General features: G+C 38.8%; 1 protein-coding gene across 1 annotated transcript in view; it reads left to right on the top strand.

The window, feature by feature from the left end:
• LOC128570630 (sorting nexin-31-like) overlaps positions 1–17,317 on the top strand; it is a 76,736-nt gene extending 59,419 nt beyond the window's left edge. The window contains exons 11-14 of the mRNA XM_053569996.1: positions 4,078–4,191; positions 8,245–8,322; positions 14,416–14,472; positions 17,027–17,317. Coding sequence (XP_053425971.1) covers positions 4,078–4,191; positions 8,245–8,322; positions 14,416–14,472; positions 17,027–17,122 — 345 coding nt within the window. The 3' untranslated portion in view covers positions 17,123–17,317. The remainder of the gene's footprint in view (positions 1–4,077; positions 4,192–8,244; positions 8,323–14,415; positions 14,473–17,026) is intronic.
• Positions 17,318–19,866: the final 2,549 nt, after the last annotated feature.

Raw genomic sequence — 19,866 nt, 5'->3', positions numbered from 1 at the left:
AGGGTCTTATGATATTGCCTGTTTGCTTTTTTTTTTATTTTTTTATTAAATCATAAGAAACTGTTGAACTGTTTCAGAGAACAGCTATTCCATTTTACCTTCTCACCCGCAAGGTATGAGTGACCCAGTCTTTCAGCATCCTCATCAGCTTTTGGTGTTGTCTTTGTTTTTTATTTTAGTCACTCTGTTAGGTATGTGCAGGCATCCCCCAGTTATAAAAGAGATAGGTTGAATTTGTATGTAAGTTGAAACAAGTACATTTACCTAATCCCTGTGAGAGCCTCCATTCGTAAGTGCAAGTCAAACTTCAGTCGAATGTTTGCAACTGTGGGGCTTACTATATTAGTCTCCATTTATAAGCAAAAGTCAGATGTTTGTAACTCAGGAATTGCCTATAATAGCATTTCATTGTGATTTCAATTTGCGTTTCCCTCATGGATCCTGAGGCTGAGCATCCTTCACGTGCTTATTTGCCATCTGTGCATCTTCAGTGAAATGTCTCCTCAGATGTTTAACTCATTGTCTAATTGGATTATCTGGATTCTTACTGTTGAATTTTGAGAATTTTTTATGTATTCTAGATACTAGTCCTTTCTTGACCATCTAGTTTGCAAATATTTTCTTCTACTCTGTAGTTTTTTATCTTCTTAAAAAGGTCTTTGGCAGATAATTTTGATGAAATCTAACCTATCTTTTTTTCCTGTATGGATTATACTTTTTTTCCTTGTATGGATTATACTTTTGGTATTGAATCTAAGAACTCTTTGCTAAACCTTAGACTCTGAAGTTTTACTATTTTTTTCTTGAAAGTTTTATAGTTATGGGTTTTACATGTAGTCCTGATCCATTGAGTTAATTTTTTATATAGAGTATGAAACTTAAAATAAGGTTTCTTTTTTGGGCCTGCGTAAGTCCAGTTGCTCTGGTACCATTTGTTGAAATGGCTGCCTTTCCTCAATTAAGTTATTTTTACATCTCTGTCAAAAATCAGTTGGGCACATTCATGTGGATCTATTTATGGCTCTCTGTTCTCTCTTGATGATATGTATATATATTCCTCCACCAAAGTGACATAATTATTGTCTTTCTTTGTAAAAGTTTTATTGAGGTTTAACTTGTGTATCACACAATTCACCTGTATAAAAGTGTACAATTCAGTGGTATTTAGTGCATTCACAGAGTTGGGCAACCTTCACCACAGTCAATTTTAGAACACTTCTAATCTCAGAAAAAACCCAAACCACTTACCTGTTACCTCCCTATTCCCCCAACCACTAACCAGGAAAACCCCACTAATCTGCTCTCTGCCCCTATAAATTAGATTTGTCTATTCTAGACAATTCCTATTAATGGAATCATGTAATAGGTGGTCTTCCTGACTAACTTTTTACTTGGCATGTTTCAAAGGTTCATCTTTACTACAGCATGTTATCAGTACTTTATTTTCTTTATGGCCAAATCATATTTCACCAAATAGTCACAACACATTTTATTTATCCATTCATCCACTGATGGACATTTGGATTGCTTTTACCTTTCTGGTTGTTGTCAGTTATGCTGCTGTGAACATTTGTTCAGAAGCTTTTGTGTGAACTTAAGTTTTTGTTTTCCTTGGGTATATACTAAGAGTGGAATTACTGAGTCAAATGATAATTCTAAGTTTAAATTTTTGAGGAACTGTTGCTAGCCTGCTTTCTAAAGTGGCTGTACCATTTTATATCCCCACTAGCAGCATATAGGGGTCTGGTTTTCCCATATCTTTGCCAGTACTTGTGATTATCTGATTGTCTTTTATTTATTACAGCCAACCTAATGGGTATAGTTGTATTTATTAATGGGTTGTTTCATTTACTTCAGTATATTTTTCTCTCTCTGCTTTATTTTTGGGTCTCTATTGCTATGGCTTCAAGATTATTAATATTTTCTTATATAATGTCTAGTATTGCTGTTTATACCATCCAGGGAATTTTTACTTCTAATATTGTATTTTTCATCTCTAGAAGTTTCATTTAGGACTTTTTTTACATCTTCTATTTCTCTCTTTCTCATGCTTCTATTTTTTCCCAAATTCCTGAGTGTGCGGAACATACTTTAAATAACTGTTGTAATGTTTTTATCTACTAATTCCATCATGTCTGTCATTTCTGGATCTGTTTCTATTGGTTGATTTTTCTCCTGCTTGAAGATAATATTTTCCTTCTCTTTTTCATGCTAGCTAATCTTTTGGTGGTATGCCAAACATTGTCACATTTTACATTATTGAATTTTATTAAATTCCTTAAAAGAGTATTAGACTTTGTTCTGACATGCAGTTAAGTTACTTGGGATTAGTTTTACTTTTTTGAGGTTTGCTTTTAAGCTTTTGCAAAGTCCAGAGTAGTCTTTAAGGCTAATTTAGCCTTTTACTCATTAGCTATTCATCTTAGACCTCTACCCAACATCTTGGCCTTGTGGCTCTATCCTGACTGATGGGAACATGAACTCTCTGCAGCCTTATTTGTGAGCTCCTGGAACTGTTCAAGTTACTGTTTTTCGGCTCTTTCCCTCGCCTCACTGAGTTGTACTTTCCATGTACATAGATAATTATTCAGCCAAATATTTGAGAGGAGGCCTCAGAGCTCTGTGTGTAATGCCCTGCTCTTTGTTTGAACTTCAGCTTCTTTAAACGTCTCTTTCTCCTCAACTCAACAAGATCTTTGGGATTTTTTTTTTTTATCTTTGGGATCTTTTTGGGTTCCCTGTCCTTGTGCTACATCCTGAAAACTCTTTTAGGCAGTAAGCTGGGATAATTGTGGGACTCACTTGTTTATTTTATTTCTTTCTGGGTTAACAATCCTGCATTATCTGTTGTTTGATGTCTGAAAACAGCTATTCCCAAGTTCATTTTTTTACACTGATGCTGTCAGACCAATATTTTAAAAATATAAATCTAATTGTATTACTCCCCAGCTTTTAAGTATGTGTATGTGTGTATGTATATATGTGTGTGTGTGTATATATATATATATATATATATTTTTTTTTTTTTTTGAGACAAAGTCTTATTATGTTACCCAGGCTGGTCCTGAACTCTTGGGCTCAAAGAATTCTGCCTCAACTTCCTGAGTATCTGAGATTACAGGTGTACGCATCTGTGTCTGGCTAAAATCTCTTAATGTCTGTTGCCCTCTGTAGGGAAAAGATCCTTAGCTTATAAAACCTATAAGAGTTATGGCTTCTTGGTGGCAAGCAACAGAAACCAATGCTAGTAGAAAAGGGAATTATTGGAATGATATGTAGTAATTTACAGATTCAAAGGAAAAGCTGAAGCTTATGAAAGGCAGGGACCAAAGAAGATCAGATTTATAGGAAACACAAACTCTTTATTGGGGCCTGTTCTTTGGGTGTCTCTACTCTGGAATCAAATGGAGGACACACAGAATCACTTATTCAACTGGTCTAACCTTATGTCTTATGCCGCCTTCTGACTCACCATTCCCTGATAGATAACCTCCAGTGGAAGAGAGATGGTTTTCCCAAAAGAATTTGAGACCCCATACTAGGGGAAAGAGTGATAGATGCTGTACAGCAAAAGTCACAGATGTTCCCTAGCCAGCTTTCAGGGTCTGGTCCTACCCTGCCTCTCTAACCTTTTTTCACTCCACCCTCTGTGCCTGGAGCCCCAGTTGCAGCCACACTCCATCCCTCATGGTGTCTCCAACATGCCAGGCTCCTTTCTGCCTCAGTGAATTTGCACTTGCCCCTTCTTCTACCAGGGACCACCTCTCACCTTCACTCCCTCCAAAACAAAACACACTTGGATGGTTTCTACTTTGCTCAGATGCCCCCCACCCTCCAGCAAGCCCCCATCCCCTCCCAGCCTGAGTTAGGTGCCCATTCCTGTTTACTTCCATAGACCTGTGTCTGCTTCCGCTCCAGCACTCACCACACCACACTGTGGTGGTTTACTTTCGTGGCTCCTCAATCCACTGATAGCTTCTTGGCGATAAGAACAGTCTTGTTCATTTTGATATTTTGGCCAACACATTAACAGACACTTAAACTTCTATTGAATATCAAGTATCTTTTCCTCTGCAGGGAACTCTGCTGGATTTGGGTGGGCCCCAGCGAACTCTCAACCAGAACTTGGAGCTCAGATTTCAATACAGTGAAGATAGTCACTGGCAGTGGTTTGTTATTTATACCAAGCAGGTAAGTTCTCAGGGCAGAGCATAAAAACCTTCTGTGTCTTGCTTGCTGGGTGGAAAAAGCGCATTACCCAAACCCAACTAGAGCAGGGCACTGGAGTGTGCCACACACTCTCTTTTTGGACTGCAATGACTTTTTATTTTGTTTTATTTTGCTAGTCACCATGGCCTTCATATCAGTTAGAAATGAATTTAGTTACCAAGTAATAGGAGATTCAACCAACAGTGCCTTAGACCAGGTATCTGTAAATTTTTCTCAAAGGACCAGGTGGTAAATACTTTAGGATTTGAGGTCCTTAAGATCCTTATTGCAATTACTGTGTGGGAAACAGCCACAGACAGCACATGATGCCCCCGGACTGCGTTCCAGTAAAGCTTTATTTACAAAAACACATGGTGGACTGGATTTGTTTCCTTACTTCTGGTTTAGCCAATACACATTTTAAATTATCTCAATAACACTAAAGGTAAAGATTGGATTGCTGATATTCTTTTTTTCTTTGGCCTTTTCCAAGCAGATCAAAAGCTACAGGTCCAATAATCCTTATCCAAAATGCTTGGGACCAGAGGTTTGGGATTTGGGATTTTTTTGGATTTTGGACGGTTTTAGATTTTGTATTTCATAACAACAGTTAAGAAAACAATAGATTACATAGGCAGCCATAGTCCTATAAGATTTTAATACCATATTTGTATTGTACTTTTTTGATGTTTAGGTGCCTAAATACTTACCGTTGTGTTATACTGCCCTCGTATTCTGTACACTAACATGCTGCATAGGCTTGTAGCCGAGGGGTGTAGCAGGCTGTACCATCTAGGTGTGTGTGAGTACACTCCAAGATGTTCACACAATGACAACATTGTCCAACAGTACGTTTCTCAGAACATATCCCTGCCATTAAGCAGTGCATGACTGTACATAATAGTTATCTGGAAGGTGGGACTGAGTCTAAACACAAAACTTATTTCATATACACCTTATATACCTAGTCTGAAGATTATTTTATGTAATATTTTAAGTAATTTCATGCAAGAAATAAAGTTGGTATGCATTGAACCATCAGAAAGGGAAGGTGTCACTAGCTCAGCCACCCATGTGGACGCTCTGTGATTATTTGACCACCATTCCCAACTCTGAACTTATATACTACCAATAAGTAATAATTTTCTTACGTTTATTCACATGTAAGTAGTTAATAGTAGAAAGTGTGACGGTCCATAAATACAGTAAAAAAAACTACGTGTTCAGGGTAACTGAGCAAAGTAGTCCCACCAGAATACCCATAGCAGATGCTAAAGACCAGCAATAAAAACTGTGTTGTGTGCCTGAATTTTGACTGTTACCAGTCACACAGGGTCAGGCGTGGAATTCTCCATTTGTACTGTTTTCCACTTGTCCTTGCTCCAGAAGTTCTGGCTTTTGGATTAGGAATGCTTAATCTGTACCTCACATATCTGGAAAGCAAAAGCTTTACCCTAGAAATCCCCCAGTAGACTTTCTGTTATGTCTCATTGGCCATACTGGGTCTTTTTTTTTTTTATTAAATCATAACTGTATACATTGATATGATCATGGGGCATCATACACTCGCTTCATAGACCATTTGACACATTTTTATCACAGTGGTTAACATAGCCTTTCCGGCGTTATCTCAGTTACTGTGCCAAAACCTTTACATTCTACATTTAACAAGTTTCGCAAATACCCCTGTAAGATGCACCACGGTGTGATCCCACCGATCCCCCTCCCTCTACCCACCTCCCCCTTTCCCACTTCCCCCTATTGTTAAGTTGTAACTGGGTTATAGCTTTCATGTGAGAGCCCCAAATTAGTTTCATAGTAGGGCTGAGTCATTGGCCATACTGGGTCTTATTACCACTCTTTGCAAATCAGGGGAGTTTGCAAATCAGGCAACTAGCAAAGAGAAATAGGATTTATGATTGGCTTAGAGGAAGCATGAATCATCACCTAAGCTAAGCATTTTATCATCCCAAATAAAATCAACATCTCTTAAAAGACAAGAAGGGGCAGTGGCTATTGGATAGCCAACTATCCATGTCTACTATAGGCTGATAACTGAAAAAAAACAAAAACAAAAACAAAAACTCCTAATTTTCTTAACACCAAATCCAATCGAAAAACTCTGTTTACTGAATTAAGCTATTTCAAATTGGAATCAAAACTACAGATGTTCTAAGATGAAATCAAAATATTAAAGTAAACTTTTATTCCCTGGTGATCATGCTAAATTCCATGGAGCCTTCTGGTTTCTGGTAATCACCACCCTCTTTCAACACTTTACTTCTAGTGCAATTGTGGTCATGATATGAAAGTCCTCTGAAAAACACAAAGCACTAAACCAAAATTCTGGGTTAAAGAAATGAGTCCTTAGATTCACTTTAAATGTGAAACATCCTTACGGAATGGTAGCTTGGTTCACTTGGACAGACACAGAAAGATTTTGGTGGAAACACCCTTCCCCCAACCACCCTCCCCGCAAAATGCTAAGTGCAGTTAAATTTTATTATGGTTTTTTAATCTATTCAGTAGCAAATGAGTTTAAGCCACTATAAAGAAGTACAATAAACATTCCTTCAAAGGATTCCTAATAAAGTCTTATTTCCTTTGGAGAGTGAGTTTTATTGATGTGTACCCAAGGGCTACTTTTGCAAAAGGCAGAGATGTGGCTTGTATGCCTTGCAAGCACAAATAAGGTTTTGGGCTCCAAACCTTTATAGGCCCTTTAAAGAAAAGCTCAGTCCCTTTGTATTTCATAACTTAACCTAGTTTATAACAGAGTTCCGGCCTCCATACTTGTGTGCTTTGTGTGGGAATACAGAATTGGTTTGCATCTTGTTTAGTACCATTAAACATCCTTCCTGGCTGCATTAGCTCAGGGTTTTGTTGTTTAACTATTTCATTCTCTAGTTTCATGTAAGTTACATATATGCACAGACAAATAGGGCCAGTTCTTAGCAAGGCCAGGAAGTCAAAATTTATGTATGAATTTTGTATCTGTTACTCTTTCCCTTATTGGTGGCAACCCTTTTTTCTTTCTTCCCTCCTTTACCCTTCCATAAAATTAATTTCTAGCATGCTTCATAACCCCGCAAGATGTTGAGATCTGTATGTAGCCCTTTCTCCCTCGAATTCTGCTTTCTATGTCCTTCCCTGCAAGAGCTTTCTACGCAGGCTACTATCTAGCTGGGATTTTTCTCTCTCTTCTTCCTCCTTTCCATCATCCACTCCAGTACCGTGACCATCCCTGAACATAGCTCTGCTGGGATTCTGCAGCCTCAGCTTTAAGTCTTAAACTTTGTAGGACCAAAAGAGAAAACTGTCAAGAATTAAGAGCAGGATGAGACAAAGGATTCATGGGAAGGGAGCAAGTGGGAAAATCATAGAGAACCTTAAATTTGAAGTTGGAGTGAAGAGCCTGGAGCAAGGATGCCCAGCCTTTGTGTACAACATGTGTAGCTATATGTGTCTTGGTACCACCAACTGTAATGATTAAGCCACAGATGACACTGGAGGCAATGATCAGTCTTGAAAGAGGGATTAAAGATACTGAGAAAGGGAAGAAAAACAGCTGATTTTTTTTTTAGTTCAGTAAAAGCAATAAGCTGCTAAAATATTTTTTTAAACAGGTTACTATTTATGCCTAATAATAGGTTTAAATACATATAGAACTAAATATAAGATTGATCATGATCAGTTTATTTGATTATAATAAATAAGTTTTGTTTCTTGCTCATAAAACGTGATCTGTTTCTAAAATACTAGAAAACATGGGATGTGGTGGGGGGCGTTAAGAGGAAAAAGATTAGTAATGAGATCCTGGGCATTTTAAATTTGACTTTTTTAAATTTACTTTGCCTGTATCTGTGTAATTGAGAAAATTTATGGTTACTTGCTAATTGCATCCTATGCGAACTAAATTCTAGAAAGCATTCTATGGGAGGGCAGAGCTCAAACTCTGCTTTGTTTTATAAGGAGGTAAGGAAGAGAATGACAATTTCTATAGTTGAGAGAGTTCTTTATTTCTGGCTCTATTAGGCTTTTTTGCTGAGTAGCTGCTTGAAAAAGATAGTCTCAGAAAAGATGGTAAAGCTAGCTGCAGAGAATCCAGAAATGGTAAGTGCTCTTGGCTGTGTTTATTTTTCACTTTAAGTTTCCACCATCAGCTGACACTTGGTGACCAAACTACACTCATGAATTCCCTGGGCCAGCAGATCTGGTCCTGAAGGGAGAAATCCAAACCACACAGAAGGGAGCTCCTCTTCCTTTGGCAGCTCAGAGCTCAGAATGGCAGTGTGTAAGGAAGGCTGGCTTTCGAATTCAAGCCATTTTCCCAGTGAGAAGTTGTCTTTGGATTACAGAGAACTCTGCCATCTACTCTGTCTCATTTTCTTTCTGCTTTCGCCCACATGGAGGCTTTTGGGTTTATCATAAAAGCTACATCATAAAGTCAGGATCTTGGGTAATCTTTTTCTTTTTTCTTTTCTTTTTTTTTTTTTGAGACAGAGTCGCACTTTGTTACCCTGGGTAGAGTGCTATGGCATCATAGCTCACAGCAACCTCAAAGTCTTGACTTCAAGTGATCCTCTTGCCTCAGCCTCCCAAGTACCTGGGACTACAGGTGCCTGCCATGATGCCTGGCTATTCTTTTTTGAGAGATGGAGTCTCACTCTGGCTCTGGCTCAGGCTGGTCTGAAACCCCTGAGTTTAAGCAATCCACCCACCGTGCCCTCCCAAAGCGCTGGGATTACAGGCATGAGCCACCGCACCCAGCTTGCAGGGATCTTTAACACAGTGGAAATGATTGTAAATAAGGTCTCGAGTTTGTCTCTAGAAAGAGTTCACAGCCTCTTGATTTTTCCATTGTGCCAAATGAAAATGCCTTTTGGAGAAAGCCATTGAGTCAAAGAAACTATCAAAGCTATGATTTTTTCTCAATATAAAATTAAACTTTATTTTTCTAGGCTGCATTTATTTATTAAAGGCCTGGTGGCTCATTGAAAGCATTGGTGAGCAGGCTGTAAAAAAAAAAAAAATTGCTGGGCTGTGCCTGTGGCTCAAGGAGTAGGGAGCCAGCCCCATATACAGGAGGCAGCAAGTTCAAACCCAGCCCAAAAGACTGCAAAAAAAAAAAAAAAATTTTTTTTTTTTGCTAAGATTTTAATCTTTTTAATTGCCTGTCATCATGATGATATAAAAATGTCCCAAATAAGGCAGTATACTTTTTTTTGTGTGTGTGTGCAGTTTTTTGGCCAAGGCCGGACTTGAATCCACCACCTCTGGTATATGGGACCAGTGCCCAACTCCTTGAGCCACAGGCACCACCCAAGACAGTATAATTTGATCTTTTTTTTTTTTTTTGTAGAGACAGAGTCTCACTGTACCGCCCTCGGTAGAGTGCCGTGGCGTCACACGGCTCACAGCAACCTCCAACTTCTGGGCTTAAGCGATTCTCTTGCCTCAGCCTCCGGAGTAGCTGGGACTACAGGCGCCTGCCACAACGCCCGGCTATTTTTTGGTTGCAGTTTGGCCGGGGCAGGGTTTGAACCCGCCACCCTCGGCATATGGGGCTGGCGCCCTACTCACTGAGCCACAGGCGCCGCCCTAATTTGATCTTTTAAAATGATTACAAATGCTAATGCCTGGATGACATTGTAAACTTAATATTTTTGTAGACTGTTACACTGATCTTTAAATATACAGTGGAAAACATGTGGAAACGTCCCTAATATTTTCACTTAAATTTAGTCTTTTATAAAAGCATGGTGGCATCTTTAGTTAACAAGGGTCTTTACTTGACTTTACAGATTTTTCCTAAGAAAATAATTGCATTTTATACTTATTTCTCTTTTTTCTAGAACTGAAAATATTTTTCCAGGGAAAATAAATTCCCTGCCTCTTAGTAATGGGCATAATTCAAAATGTACTAGAGAGTAGTAAATCAAAGCAATAAAGGAATCAAGGAGACTCTTTTAAAAAGAATAATAAAATCCAACCTCTTAGGCAGGATGGGCCCTCTTAGGTTCTTTTTATCTATACAAAAAGAAGAAGAAAGAGAAAAGTAATTAACTGAAGTGGTCTCATTAAAAGGGGGAAGTGCTCTTAAATGTGGATAAATAAAATGTAAGAGGCTTATTACAGGAAATACTTGAGGGATAAATAGCTAAGTAGTTAGAATAGGGAAGGTAGTCATCTATTTAAAGTTTTCAAGAAAAGCCACAGCATTGCATTCTTCAGATTTGTACATGAATTGAGAACTATTTCTCTTTCACGGATAGCAAAATCAGCATGTTAGTCATTACTCTTGTATTGCTTTATCCAAATATTCAACAAGTTTTATTTCCAAAAACTACATATGTATATATTTTTTTTAACTCATTTTGGTTCTCAGAAAGAAAAATTCAAACCCGTCCTCTAATGAGTTTTCAGGATGTTGAAGGGATAGTCTACATTTCAATCTGGAATGTCATCTCTAAAGCTATGAGTAGAACAGAACTCAAGAATGTAAAGGAGTGAGACAGTTTAGCTGTTGGAACTCATACCAAGTGGTAGGCCTCCTCACAAAGTATAGTTGTGTAAAGTCATTTTGTGGCTTAACATCACTATACAAATATACGTTCATGACAGTTCCCTGTTTTCCAGGAAAACACACAAAGCGTAACTAACACACAGCACTTGTAGAAGGCTTGCACGGGCTAGGACACAAAGATCTCTATTTTGCAAGGCAAACCCTGAGTTCAAGAGTTTGATGGTCTTGAAGAATCTGAAGCAGGGGGGATAAATTGAGGAAACTATAACCCAAATGAGCCCCATAAATGAAGCAGATGGTCTGTACAAGCAGATTAAAGCACGCTGGTTTTCTTCTAGGAAGATGGAATGAGGGAAAGAACTTTATTGCTAACATAAGGTAAATTAGCTTCATTAGCTTTAGGCAATGTTTTGAAAGTTAAGACTTAACTTGTTTATGAAGAAATCATTAAATTTTGAGTCAAACAAATGCACTAAAGAATAATGTAAACATACAACCATGACAAAAATATCATGTTAAGGGCGGCGCCTGTGGTTCAAGGAGTAGGGCGTCAGTCCCATATGCTGGAGGTGGCGGGTTCAAACCCAGCCCCTGCCAAAAACCAAAAAAAAAAAAAAAAAAAAAAATCATGTTAAATTCTTAAGTGCAATTATTAGCCATAAGCCAGAAGAAAAATAAGCATAATATTTTTGTTGAAGAAGCCTGAATCAATTTTGTTAATATTTGCTCCTTTTTTTTTTTTATTGTTGGGGATTCATTGAGGGTACAATAAGCCAGGTTACTCTGATTGCAATTGTTAGGTAAAGTCCCTCTTGCAATACTTTCAACTAGAGTAGAATTATAAAAGTTAATTATAACTTTTAAACAATTCACTATTAATTTATTGATAATTTTATTTATAAAATAAAAGATATTTTAAAATAAAGTATACTGGTGAGGATTACTTTTAGCTATGTGTGACAGAAAATAAAACAAGAGAAAACAAGAGTCTTAGATAAATTTGTATCTCCCTCAAAGAAGTCCAGCCGTAGGCATTCTAGTGTTGGTATGTGGTTCTATAATATCACCAGAAACCAGTTATAGAGAAGCCACAAAGAGTACAGTGGCTGATTATTATCAGCATTTTTAGCTAGGCCTGTGCCTTTACAGAGTTTTAGGCCCATACCACAATTCTCACCCTGCACTTCTTTATTGATTTACAAAGGAAAGTTTCAGTATTTGATGTCCTAGGAATGGTAGCCTTTTGAAGAGCTGGTCCAGTCCAGAAAATGGTAAAACTATAAACAACAGTCACAAAAATTGTCTGAATATAGCTAGAGGACAAAATTTTAGAGAGCCAGAGGGAAATTGCTGTATAGAAATAAGTGATTATATATGTGCGATTATATGTAAGTGATAATATATATATAGAGAGAGAGAAAGAGAGAGAGAGACAGAGTCTCTCTTTGTCACCCTCAATAGAGTGCTGTGGGGTCATAACTCACAGCAACTTCAAACTCTTGGGCTCAAGCAATCCTTTTGCCTCAGTCTCCTGAGTAGCTGGGACTACAGGCCAGGCTAGGTGTTTTTCTATTTTTGGTAGAGACAGGGTCTTGCTCTTGCTCAGGCTGGTCTCGAACTCCTGAGCTCAAGTCATCCACCCGCCTTGGCCTCCCAGAGTGCAAGGATTACAGGCGTGAGCCACTGCACACAGCCGTTTATATTATTAACAGTAGCTGATCTGTTGATGAAAGAGAAAATACAGGAATATTGTATTATCGAAAAAGATTCACTTTTTTCCTCAACTCTAGTCCCCCTAGTATATAATGAATTTAAGGCCTTATTGTAGTAAGTCAGAGAAACTGATAATATTAGAAACTGCTTATGATTTTATTTCTTTGGACATAGGGAGGGGGAAGGGAAGAAGAAGAAGAGAGAAAAATGCTAAGTAATCCCCCCAAGTTCTGTATTTCATGGCACAAGATCATTTACAAACTATAATATTGTAAAATAATAATAGTAACAAAATACATTAGATATCAGAGCTTTAATTTCTCATTTCTGGGATCTGACTGATTTTTAAAAAATTATTGAGATAAGCTTCAAATATATGAACATTTCTATTAAGAATACTAACAGAGGCTGGGCACAGTGGCTCACACCTATAATCCTAGCACTCTGGGAGGCCGAGGCGGGTGGATTACCTGAGCTCAGGAGTTGGAAACCAGCCTGAGCCAGAGTGAGACCCCATCTCTAAAAACAACTAGACAGGCATTGTTGCAGGTGCCTGTAGTCCCAAGTACTCGGGAGGCTGAGACAACAGGGTTGCTTGAGCCCAAGAGTTTGAGGTTACTATGAGCTGTGACACTCAACGCAGGGTGACAAAGTGAAACTCTGTCTCAAAAAAAAAAATAAAACTAACCGAAAGGAAGTCTCATGCATACCTATTTAAAGCAATTTATTTTACAACAAAGTTCATCACGGCATCCTTACTGATTACTGGCACATTCTGTCAAGTGCAGTTAAAAGGTAGTCCTCGTTTGCAGTTACTTAACCCATTTATTTTGAAATGTCTGATTCTATAGTAAGCAATGACAAATAACTTAATTCACCCCTTTATTCTGTCTCAGAGTTTATTTGTTCCCGGGGAAGGCAATTAGTACAGAGACGATTGTAATTGTTGAGGTCTAAGCACTGTGCCCTGTTTGAGATACGCACAAACTGCACAGTTGGTTAATAGTTCTTTTCTTTCCAATTAAGAAAATTCTGAAACTCTTTCCCTGAAGTTCTGGCTGGGTCATATTTACTAGAGGTGTCCCTCCAGATTTACTCCCCACCTTGCCCTGTGACCTTGCTGTGTAGAAGGTGACTCCTTGGGAAGTCCAGCAGAAGGTTGGGGGAGGAAGGGAGCTTGGATCTGGATTTCTTCGCCTGCAGCCCTGCTGTGGTTGACATATCCCTCCCCTGGAGGCTGCAGCTCCTGTCAGGCAACCTTGCCTCCTTACAGCCACAGCTGCTGTCAAGTTCCTGTAACAGCTGTTCCCTTGCCCCTGCAGGCCTAGAGGTGGTATGAAATTGCCCCTCAACCCTCGTCATTGCCAGCCTTGGGGGCCCCAACATCCCTTCATTGATTTGCTTTAATCCTGTCCACACCTCCATTAAATAGTTAAATAATTCCTTTCTAAAACTCTCCCCACTTACCCCGGGAATGCACCATCTGTTTCCTGCTGGGACCATGACTGGTATATTAAGTTCACCTTACATACATAAAGTATATTCAAGGGTCTTGAACTTCACTTTGATTCTTCATTTGATTAATGGTGCCTTTTGATGAACCAAAATCCCATTTGGCTTTGATTCAGCATGTGGACTGACACTCCGTGGACTATTTCAGAATTTAGAAGTACATTTCATCTCCTGTAAAGTTATTTTAAAAGCTTTCTTAAATCACAAAATCCGTAGGCAGCCACTAATGTTAAACGTCAAAGATCGTTTAACTTTTGGGGACACCATTTCCGTAACATTTAGCCTCTGGCGAGTGAAGGAGAAAAGCACAGATGACAGGTGGGAATACCTGCTCACTGGCAGCCTTTGGGACCATTAAGAGGATTATGGTGGAAGGGCCAATGTGCTAGTTAAATAGGGTATTTGTTGCTTGCTTCTCTGGGCGGTGCTGGCTGACATTTTACTAATCTATTTAGCAGACTGAAGTCCCGGAACAAAGCAAAAGTAACAAATACCACATTCAGCAAAGCCAGGTCTGTGAGTAAAATTATGTAATCAATACATCGTAATTTTGGTAAATCTGCCCTTTTTTAATCCAGAGTCATTCCACTTCCAGGAATAATCCAGAATTCTGTTTTTCAGAAGTTCTTCTCTGTAGGTTGGGCCAACTGGAGGCTGACATAAAATATAGCTTTTTGTTGTAGCCCCCGGCAGGGATAAGACAATTTTTACATAGAAACTATCCGAGAGGAACACAAAACTCATTGGTGATTTTCTTCTATACCTCATGCATTTTGGAAGAAAATGTCTCTTTCTCGTTTGTATATTTTAGTATACCGTATTTTAGTTTCAGAGGTTTCCTGCAGTGTGCTTTGTACAAAACAACTTTTAAGTTTATAAGATACTTTTTTGAGCATTTAGATCTGCTATACAGTTAATAATAGAAAAAAAATCACAGCAGACAATATTTTTGTGCCCTTATTTTTGCCACACACTGTTCCAAGCACTTTTATGTGAATTAACACATTCCTCCATGATCCTATAAGTTGAGGAAACTAGGGCACAGAGAAGTGAAGTGACTTGCCCAAAGTTGCACAGTAATCATAGTGGAAGGAAGCAAGCAGTCTGACCACAGAACCATTCCCTTAACTAACCTGGCTCACTCTTCCTTTCTACAGCCAAGTCCTAGTGTAGGTGAATGAAAATTGATGTCTGAGTAGCATTCGAATGGGATTTGTTATTGATTCAGCACCTGTCACAATGTCTGCTGTCTATATAAAGGTCCTTAGTATTAAGTACAGTCTTTACATATATGTTAAGTATAAAAGGTCCTTTCTTGAGTGAATAAGCTCAGGGGGACAAGTAAAAGTTAAGTGCAAAGGTTTCTCTTTCATTATAACAGCATTTCTGGCTGGTTAGGTCAGAGATAGGAGACAGAAACTCCACCACTTACTGTGTCTTTAGGCAGAAATCTAAGTGTGCGCTAGGGACTACTGAGGTGCTTCTGGAAAGACAGATCCTGGGCCTCATCCCTTAAAATTGACACAGTAGATCTGGGGTGAGGGCTTGGAAAATATCAGCATTCATAACAAGCACCCCAGAAAGACACTCTACCCCACGCTTCAATTTCTTTACACATATGATAATTGCTTCATATTTAAACTCATGCATGTTTAGCAGTAGACAGCAGCAGAGCTGTGATTTTCAGCCATCGCTGCACATGGGAATCACCTGGGGAGCTCTAAACCTGATGGCCGGGTGTACCCTCAGAGATTGATTTAATTGGTCTGAGGGGCCTGGGTAATCGAATTTTTAAAGGCTGCCCAAGTGGTTCTAATATATGCTCAGGACTGGAACCATTATCCTGGAATAGTGGTTCTTAATGTGTGGTCCCTGGACCAACAGCGTCAGTACCACTTACTAGAAATTAGGTCTGAAAAGCAACACCACCAAAAGACAATGAAAAAAGAAATTCAAATTCTCAGGCCCCAAAACCTACTGGGTCAGAGGGATCTGGAAATCCCTGTTTAACTGAACCCTCAGGATGAGTCTGATGTATTTTCAAGTTTGAGAGCCACTGTGTCAGAACAACAGATAACACAACACACAGCACAACAGTGAATGAGTCAGTTGTCCTCTCAGGTGACAAGTGACCCTAAAACAGACACACAACCACCTCACGCTCTGAACAGGACCACCATGTCAGAAGGGGACCTGGTGTCCAACTATATTGAATATCCATTTATTTAGCAACCCTTCATAAAATAGAACCCATCCTGAACCAGGCACTGTTATAATTGCTTTCCATCTATAATTCATTTAATACCCATAACAACCTACATATTATTTTTATCCTTTATAGGGTAGAGAACTGAAACACAGAAAGGTTAAGTAATTTTCCCAAAGTCACACAGCCAGTGAGACAGCGGAAGAGGTATTCAAACCCAAGCAGTCTTTATTTGTTGTTTACAAACAACATTTGTTTGTTCCTTGAACCACTCCATGATGGAGCCTCTCTACCAAGACAAATCTCTTGTAGAGAAAAATGGTCTCTCTGCCCATCGAGGTGCCCACATGTTTTTTTTTCTTTTCATGCTCTACTCTCTATGTCCCTGTCTTTGAGATTTCATAAATATTGAAGACAGACCGCTCGCTAAAGGTTTGGGGTAGCCATGACTTCTTAAAATGCTTTAAAATAAGTATAATACTTTTTGAAAGTTTGTATTTGTGTGGGGTGTACACCAAAGACTTCGACAAAGTTAAAAATTGAAAGTCTTTAAGGGAAGAGAAAAGGACAAGACAGAGAGTTAAATGCAACTGGTGTAACATCCCAGAGTCCAGAAAGACTGACATGTCTACCTTTGCAAACCAGCAGGGGGTGCCCTCCTCACCTTAACAGCTGTACCCACACCTACCCCTAAATCAAGTTTCTACAGGAGCAAACCATTTAAAATAACCATTGCTTAAAGAAACATTACCTTCTGTCTCCCTTTTAATAGAGTTTTAACCTCCTTCAATTGTTTTATTGTTAGTGTTGTGGAAATTATTTTCTCTCATTTACATTTCCAACCTCTGTTTACTTTGCAGCAGAAAGACTCTTCTAGTTTTCTGCCAAGAACAAGCAAGATTAAGATGGCTAAAGATGACTGTGTTTTTGGGACCATAAAGGAAGAAGATCTTTGAAAAAAAGTCTCGTATTTTAAAATATTCCATAGTGCTATCTCAAGACAGTGAAAGAACTTGGGGGTTGAGGTGGGCTTCCTACCATCCTTGAAAGAAGTTTGACCTATTCTTGTGTTTCTGGCATTAGAATAGCCTGTATTCAGCACGTAGGCCTCAGCAGTTCATGTAAATCTCAAGATTAGAAATAGGAACCAATGTGAGAGTTTCTTTTAGTTGCTCCTAAGTGGCAAGTCTGAGTCAATTAATATGAAGCTCATTCTAGTTTTTCCCCCTAAAACAGATCTTTACGTGGCTTCATGCAGTCTTTTGTGTATTCTGAAATCACATGAATGAAAGGCTCATTATAAAATATTATAGATGCATCTGGGGTCAAGTTCTAAAGACATGACTCCTCAGCTGAGGAAGATGTGGCTGTAAGAAGTAGAATCACTGAAAAACAAATCTGGATTTCTCTGATCCATCTACACAGGACTAGAACAAGAAGGTGGTGAAATTCCGATCGGTTTCCTTATGCAATTCCGATCCGACCAGTGGGGAAGTCCTCAGGGTAATAGGCTGCCCAGCTCTGTGTTTCAGCACTGTTGTTCTTGCATCCTGCCCTTAGGATCCTGAATTCAGTTCAACAGTCAATATGCTGTTTTAGATGCTTTTATCTGGAAAGCCATAAGGCCCTGCACTTCATAATCAAATACCTTTTAAGTCTCTTAGCTTTAAAAATATGTAAGCTTTCTCACTAGATTTTTTCCAATCCAGTTTCAGTTATCTAATAGTAATTAATGTAATTATGTAGAGAATTAAGGCCACAATAAGGAGAGGGATGGAGGAATCTATATAATGTATTCAAAAATGTAATATTTCAATGTTCTTTTCTAAGTGGGTTATATAATAAATATGAAATATGTTTTAGTGAATGTAGAATTTACTGACAAAAATTCTGTGAATGACCTTTTCAATATTTAGAATTTATTAGAAACCTATAATATTTATCATTCAATGCCTAACATCATAACTTCGAGTACCTTAAAGTTTTATAGTTACATTTTATATTTACATTCATATTTTAAAGTTCTAGAATATTTTGGCAGAGTCATCCCAAATCATCCATAGTGAATATATTAGAGGATTAGAATCATCTGCAGATTAAAATGGAAGGTTTATCTACTATTTTACCAATTTAAGGATAGCCAGGTCTTTTTTTTTTTTTTTTTAGTAGAAAACACCTATACAATATAAGGAGCTCTGCAGATACTAGGAATACAAAGAGAATTTGGGGGGTAAGATAATGCATGTATTAAATTGAACCATCTGTGACTGCTATTTTTGTAGGTTAAAAATAGTTCAATGTCATCACTTTTATAGGTTTCGACTTGCTATGCCAGAGTGAATAATCCCAGACAACTTGCAACTTTAGAACTTGACCCCAGATGCATCTGTAATATTTTATAATGAGCCTGTAGTGTGGACCTCTGTGTCAAAGGAAGTTTCAGGGCCCCAGGGGAAAAAGAACTTTGAAGACAGTGGAGAGCTATGTGGGGACAAAGGTGGGGGGACCCTGGAGAAAGGGCAGGATAGCACAGATAGGGGAGTGAGTTTGGTGTTTAGGAAACAGTGAACAACTCTACTGTTAGCAAAGTTTTAGCAAAGTTTTAGTTCGGAGATAAGAAAAAATGTGAGAGGATCAGGAATGCAGTTATGTCCCATAACTATACAGAAGTTCATCCTTTATTAAGGTGGCAAAAACAGAAGCATTGTATTTAGTAGTTTTTTCAAAATATTGATATGAGACTATGAGAAGAAAAATACGCATGACATACATTTTGTGGTATATAACATGAAGAATAAAGGAACTAGGATAGCAGGGAACAAAATTCAAAACCTACTTTGTAAAATGACACATTCTTTAGTAGTTGCGTGAGAGAAGAGGAGGCTATTATCCCTTTTTGGAACTACTGGAACTATTTTTATCTAAAAGGAGTTTAGGAGTTTACGTCACTTCACGATCTAAGCATTTGATCATTGGATAAAAAGTCTGAACTCCGACTGCCTGAGTGGGCTTCCAGCTGCAGACCCCGGGAGAAGACCTCGGGTGCTCCTGGAGGTGATGATCCGCTGGGCTGCAGCCCTCCCACCAGCATAGACCCCAGCACTGCAGGAGACCAGGTAGGCTGCTGCTGGTATCTGGGCAGCTCCTAAGGGAGATGATACAGCTTCAGAAATTACTATCTGTGCATACACACGCCTCACATGCCTGCAAAAGAGATCCCCAGTCAGCCACATTTTCTCCTGAGACATCTTCATTCACCAACATCAATTCTCTCCCCTCTAGATGTGCGCATGTGTTTTCACTGCTGTGCATACTCCAAAATTCACTAGCTTAAGCAATTTACCCACAGACAAATTTGAAAATGTCCCTGCCTCAGAGTTTGAAAATTTTGACATGAATAATAATGAGAAAAAGGGGCGGTGCCCGTGGCTCAAAGGAGTAGGGCACTGGCCCCATATGCCGGAGGTGGTGGGTTCAAACCTAGCCCTGGCCAAAAAACGCAAAAAAAAAAAAAAAAATAGCCAAGTGTTGTGGCAGGCGCCTATAGTCCCAGCTACTCGGGAGGCTGAGGCAAGAGAATCGCGTAAGCCCAAGAGTTAGAGGTTGCTGTGAGCCGTGTGATGCCATGGCACTCTACCTGAGGGCGGTACAGTGAGACTCTGTCTCTACAAAAAAAAAAAAAAAATGAGAAAAAAGGGCA

This window comes from Nycticebus coucang, chromosome 18 (genome assembly GCF_027406575.1).
Source record: "Nycticebus coucang isolate mNycCou1 chromosome 18, mNycCou1.pri, whole genome shotgun sequence".
Taxonomy (NCBI): Eukaryota; Metazoa; Chordata; class Mammalia; order Primates; family Lorisidae; genus Nycticebus; species Nycticebus coucang.
Note: the sequence above shows the minus strand (reverse complement) of the source record. Positions and strands in the feature narration are given on the sequence as shown.